General features: G+C 51.2%; 2 protein-coding genes across 2 annotated transcripts; one reads left to right on the forward strand and one right to left on the reverse strand.

Moving 5' to 3' along the window:
* Positions 1-1,977: 1,977 nt before the first annotated feature.
* CPAR01_16231 (uncharacterized protein) lies at positions 1,978-3,573 on the forward strand (the record flags this gene model as incomplete). Its single annotated transcript, XM_060500476.1, has 7 exons — positions 1,978-2,166; positions 2,243-2,279; positions 2,331-2,398; positions 2,464-2,554; positions 2,613-2,709; positions 2,772-3,035; positions 3,102-3,573. 7 exons carry the CDS (start codon positions 1,978-1,980, stop codon positions 3,571-3,573), a joined length of 1,218 nt encoding a protein of 405 aa, XP_060340957.1.
* A 254-nt stretch (positions 3,574-3,827) lies between these two features.
* CPAR01_16232 (uncharacterized protein) lies at positions 3,828-4,956 on the reverse strand (the record flags this gene model as incomplete). The annotated part of the gene is made up of 3 exons (XM_060500477.1): positions 3,828-4,010; positions 4,072-4,169; positions 4,221-4,956. The coding sequence occupies 3 exons, from the start codon at positions 4,954-4,956 to the stop codon at positions 3,828-3,830; spliced, it is 1,017 nt and encodes a 338-aa protein (XP_060340958.1).
* Between the last annotated feature and the right edge of the window lie 1,342 nt (positions 4,957-6,298).

Consider the following 6,298-nt stretch of genomic DNA (forward strand, 5'->3'; position numbering starts at 1 on the left):
TTCGAGCGAGCTTCTGAGATGGGCATACGCAGCCTTTTGGTAGCAAAGCGCTAGGTCGAGAGGAACCGGATATCAACTTTCACCCCGAGAGATACTGGTCTTGTCGGTCCATGTCGGGCCATGGATCGCGACCCTGGTTGCAGGACACTGGGTTGTGGGACGTAACCTTGCCATCGACTAAGTAGTGGATGTGGCAACGGAGCTTTCGGGAAGCGGTTGAGTTGCAACTTGCAACTTAGTCGGCCGACCCACCATCAATGTTTATCAGAAATATGATACTCGAAGGATCGCTCGGGCTGTGCCGCAATCCATGGGCCCTTCCTCTGTGCTGGATCGCAAACTTGACTCAGCTTCTCGTCACATGAATTTGAAGAACAGGTTTCGAATCGCAAATCCTTAACAGAGAAGAATGAAATGGTTTTGCTAAAGGGGCTTATGATTCGTCGGTATGTCGGCCGCTCCTCGGGGGAGGACAGCGCCGAATGCTGGAAAAGATGAACATCCTTGCAATCTGCAGGCAAAGGAAAGGAACCTGCAGGATGCTTGCGTTAGTGTGCGGCGTCGAAAGAAGGTTGGTACACTATCCCTGCCAAGGTCTCCGTGAACGTTCGTGGCTGGTTCCCTGTCCAATCGTATGAGCCCCAGGTCACGAAGAGCTCTCCAACCAACTCCGCGTTGCTAATAGCTAGAAATGCCACTTTGACGGGCCTCTCGTGCCTGATGTTGAGTTGACCCCAAAGTCTCAAATACATGGCGACCTCCACAATGCCACAAAGCTTCTCAAGTGAATTAGAGAGGCTTCATGGCAGAAGTTAGGTTTTCAGAATGCAAACTTGCAGTCGTGGCATCAAATCTGGAGTAGCTGTGTTGGTTCGTGGCGTTGGTGGAGCCATCCCGTAGGGACAGTATAAGCGACCCTATCACAACCACAACATGTAGGTAATCGTAAGATGTACACCAAAAGAGCAAGAAAATGTCTGCCGTTTGTTGGTTGTTGACTGTTGGTTGTTGACTGTTGGTTGTCGTTGGCAAGGGTTTCTAGATTGGCCTTCCAAGTTCGGTCATCATCTCCGCTCGTTTTCTTTGGAGCCGAACGCAAGGTAACCGGATAAGCTGGCCGATTGGAATGATTTCTGACCATCACTTGGCAGATACGCCTCCATGTTGAAACCGACTGCGTTCTAGTTGGCCCTTCGGAATGTGGGAGAAATAGGCACGGTCTGGGAAGAGTCTCCTATGAATTGAGATCTTTATGCCAATGTTCGATGGTTCATGGACATGTTGATATTGATTGGGTGCCACTGAAAATTCTTGGCTAATCCCACAAACCCGGAATTAGTGCCTGTATTGATGAGCTGTTGATTTTGATCATAGTCTCGATGATACTGCAATTCAGACCTGGGTCGTCCTCACCAATTGCTTTCAAAGCTCTGGTACAGGCAAGTAAAGTAGATGCGATTCCGAGAGGATCTGTGGAGAAGAAGATTAGCAGAAGAAGCAGAGCGCCTCGTTCGCACCAGCTCGGGTCATCATATATTGCGCTGGATGCAAAGGCAATTTCACATTCAGATAAATGCCAGCAGTGACTCGAAGCGCATTTCATAATTCACCGACGCAGGTACGGATAGACCAGATGAGTCGGGTACACGGAGATCCATGTCCGAAGTGCATTCCGCGGTAAATCCTATGGTAGACACAATCAAGTCACATTTCGCGATGTATGTGTGCGGCACGGTGATGATGAAGAAACTCCTTTGCTTGGTACTTATGCATTAGAAAAATCCCATACCCTGGTACTCGGGCGGCCTGCAGTCTACGCATCTGCTCGATTGCAAATTCTTCCTTTGTTATTCTGGAGTCCAGACATGGTACTCGCTGTTTGAATTCCATTTCTCCTTCTCTTCTGTCCCTGGCCTTTCTTCTGGTGTTTTTCTTCTCTCGCTTTTCGAGTTTCCCCGCGGCTGCAATATCAGCAAGATGGCAGCGACAGCAGCAACCTCACCGCTTCACTTCACGGAATCTCCAGGATATGCTGGGCCCAAGATCTTGCAACTGAATATTGCGCTCATAGTTTGCACTTCTATGATAGTGGGATTGAGACAATATGTCCGCGCTTTCATCGCGAAAGCCTTGGGTTTGGACGACGTCCTGGCATTCCTCACATGGGTTAGTCGCCACCTCACCGTTTGACTGGATGAAGATGAGTTACTTGGGTCTCTGACTGAGATTTGCGCACATCTAGGCAGTACTTACTTCAGAGTCTGCTATGGATATCTGGCGTGAGTTTATGTAATATCAAAAAAGATGATTCGTAACTAATGCCATCTCAGTGGTGCGATATGGAAGTGGCGCGCATCTCAAGTATATCCCGAAGGCTGACTTCACAACATGGTTCGAGGTGAGTCTGAACTGGAAAGTCTTCTTTCATCCCTCCAAAGATGCTCATAAGTCTTTGGATTGTAGGGAATTGTCACGAATGGCCTGCTCTACCTCATCGGTACCGGCCTAATGAGACTCTCAATCGTTGCCTTCCTGCCACGCTTGAGCCAAGACAGTATGCATCCAATACGATCTCACTACCAGTATCACTTAAAACCTAATATCATGCACAGGAACCTTCATTATTCTATCCTACACGACGGGATTCTTCGTCATAGCGCAGACACTGGGATGTGTCATCTACCGCTTGACCCAGTGCAGCCCTCTCTCGTACGTCTCTCCTAAGTCACCTGTCATAAGGCCACCAATCTCTGACAGTTGTTCTTCGATAGGCATTTGTGGAAGCCGCCCTTCTTTCCTGGAAAGAACTGTGTCCCGTCCGAATACCAAAACACTATGATGGTGGTGCACCAGATCGTCGGCTTGGTCCTGGACTTCTGCCTCATGGGCTTACCTATCTGGGTGATCTACACCAAGATGCTCTGGTCGAAGAGGGCATTCCAGGTGATATGTGTCTTCAGCGTCGGCATCTTTGTCGTGGCTACTGGCTGCGTTCGTCTGGCAATGATGAAGAAGAGTCAATTTCTCTCTGACCCGTAAGTCTGGCCTTGCAGGCCACTCTGCTAGGAACACCGAGATACACAGCTAAGACCAGTCGCTAGGACGTTTAACATGTCCACGATTGGTATCTGGACCAACCTTGAGGGGCATGTCGGCCTATGGGTCGCGTCCTTCCCAGCACTCCAGCCGCTCATCCGCATCGTGTCTTTCAAGCTGGGCTTCCGCAGCAAGCTACAAAGTTACGGAGGAGAGGGGCCATCTGGGACTGGCGGTGGTGGTATGCGTTCCAAGACAGGGCCATGGTTGAGTGTGCCCAGGAGCAAGGCCGGGTACATTCGCAATAGTAGTGGCTCCGACGCCGCTGATAATCACAGCGAACGGGGTCTTGTACCACATTACAAGGGGGACGACGGCACAGAGATGGACATCATAAATGCGACGGATGGTAAGGTATCAAGGATCCAGAAACAAGTTGAGGTTGAAGTCAGAGTGGACAAGGCGTTGGCTCGGAGCGAACGGCCGACTTACACATCTGGACAGGGTTCCAAGAGCTGGGTCTCAACGACGACATAAGAGAGAGATCATGTCAATGCTATCACGCAAAGCCTGCCGATTCATGGAGTAACAGATTGTGTAAAAATTATTGCATTCAAATGGGTATATCTAAACTGCGGATGTTTTCTGAACCGGCCGAACTTCCAAGATCACATGTGTAACTCAGGCGCGGCGCACCTCTCATGGCTGCCTGTCAATCTGAAGCCACTTACATGCCTCTGCTGACTTCTGAATCGTAATAAATGGATCCAAGCCAGAGTTTCACACAATTCTTACATAGATGAATAGGTGTAACAGAGAGGGCCACTCAGGGTGTCCATGTAATCCTTGACAACGGGTTCGACGTCGACGAGTTCCAAAACGGGCATGGTATCTGTGATGGAGGCGGAGATGGTCTTGTCCGCGTTGTTGAAGCCTGCGTAATCGGCGAGGCGGGTAGCGTTACGGCCTTGCCACTGCGAAGGAAATTAGATACTGCATCTTGTGTAATTCCGCTCAGCTGTGTGCGGGACTTACCTTGGCCCAGGCACGGTCAACATTGCCGTGGTGGAGGAAAAAGAGAGGCTCGTTGGGCGAGGTGGCAGGACCCATGTCGCCAAAGATGATGCTGTGAACTGCAAGTCTGTCAGCATGACCGAAGTTAAGTAAGAAAAGAGATGACATACTCTGCGCATGCGGCAGTCCCTCGAGCATGGAGACCATATCGGGGAACCTGTCGAAACCGTAGATGGTGTTCATGGTCCTAGAGTTGTATGCTCCCGCCTGCATATCACCAATAATAGGATCGCCATTCGCGTCATTACCCTCGCCGCCGTTGAACTCGCGCGTGAAGCAGTGCAGTCGGTTTCCGGGCGTGTTCATATCAGGCCACCCCATAGCCAATGTCAAATTCGTGTTGGCAAACGGACCGTCGATGACGCACCGCTGGAAGCCCGGCACGTCGCTACTTGTGCGCTTGCCATCGCCACCGAAGCCAGTGACGGGATCGAAGACGGGGGAGTGCTGCGTATCGAGCGCGTCGGCGTCGATGCTCCAGTCCCAGTAGGGCTGCGTTCCCTTGAAGCCGCACTCGGACCGGAGGAGATCCTCGTGTAGCTTGACGTACCAGCGGTGCCAGGGCAGGAAGTTTGCGACAAAGTGGATGTCGGTGTTGAGAGCGAAGTGGGTGTAGACAAGGTCGTCCATGCGCGTTGTGACGGCGTCGATGGCGGCGTATTTGGCTTTGGGGAGGTTGCGGAGGCACACGGCGGCGCGGATGTACTCTGCTTTCTCGGCTGTGGTGAGTTCACGCCATTCTTTGCGGACCTCTGGGTTTGTGCAGGTGGTGTCTGCGCGAGGGATTGCGGTTGCGGCGGCCGTTGCTGCGAGGGAGAAGAGGGTGAGGAGCGAGCTGGACAGCATCGTGGAGTGAAGGGATGGTTGAACGAGTGACGGATGGGTTGATTTGTAACGAAGGACGGCCCAAGCCACGAGCCGATAGGAGATGTGAGGATGGCGATAAAGCGAATACGTTTGACAAATGGTCAGAAGGTGGAGCAGAAGCCGGCATCGTGGCCATGACCACCTCTTATGTCTGCTGTCCTACGAGATGCCCTGCTTTGAGGCGGGTCCCTCCGCCTAGTCTTGGTCCCTACGTAGTGGATGATATGGATGCCGTTGCTCTAACTTCGGTGTTGACCCATGCGGTCCGGCTCTGATGTCACACGGTGGCCCGTTCTACGCTCTTGGCATGTTCGTGTTCAAAATGCGGCTCGTCAACCAAAGTAGACGTCCGGGATGTTCCTCTATTTCCCCGCGCTAGAATCAGTCAACCCCTTTCTGATGCCTTGGCATGTTCGTGTTCGCCTGCAAGGAGACCAACCGATGGGACTGGCTTCGGTTTCTTGACCCGGAAACTTGGTCGATTCGTGTTCCGCCGTTCTTCTCCCTGTTGAGAACCCACTAGGGCGTGGAAGCATAAACGGGATAAGATTGTGACTAGGATGAGGCGGATGGAGCTACTCCATACTAATGTCGTATTAATAGCCCATGGGGCCCCACGTTAAATCTCTGTCCTGGGAAGCCGATGACAAAGCTAGGAATTAAACGCGTTTAAAAGGCATTTTGAATGGCACACGTAGCAAAGCTTGAGTACAGACTAGTATAGCGGGATTTCTTGCGATGACCTGAAGAAATTTGGGACTTCTGTCTCAACTACCTTACTTTGCACCGAGTTCGTGCGGATATGGTGTAACTGGCTACGGCCAAGACAAGTTCCCCTCAAGTGGAATCAACACAATCAGCTTCAGAATTCTCCAGCGAGAAAGCTTGCCAAGACGAAAGCTACATAAGTTGCTAGCCGAAGTTAACCATAAGGCCGGCCATGCCGTTATATATGCGTGGTCATGAGGTTCGGGAAGTCTTCCACGAAGGCCCCGGGTGAGCCGAGATTGGATATGTGGCGGAGGGCTTGTTTTGCTGCTGAGGCGGTGCTGTCCGTGCATGCTCACTAAGACTTAGGTTGCATTAGTCATATGTTAGTTAGTTAACTTGTCAACCTAGTCGAAGACAACAAAGTTCGCCTGCTCGGCCACATCGTGTAATGTCGGTGAAAACTTCAAAAAAATTGTGACAATGTCAAAAACATACAACACCAGGTATTCGCTGGTCGTCACCGACCCAACTACTAATCCGGCCCTCATTGGCTTATCTATGGGAGAGCGGACGGGATCCCGAGTTTTCCAATGGGTATGGTCGTATGTGA

Source organism: Colletotrichum paranaense, assembly GCF_030867605.1.
Source record: "Colletotrichum paranaense strain IMI 384185 chromosome Unknown Scaffold_23.1, whole genome shotgun sequence".
NCBI lineage: Eukaryota > Fungi > Ascomycota > Sordariomycetes > Glomerellales > Glomerellaceae > Colletotrichum > Colletotrichum paranaense.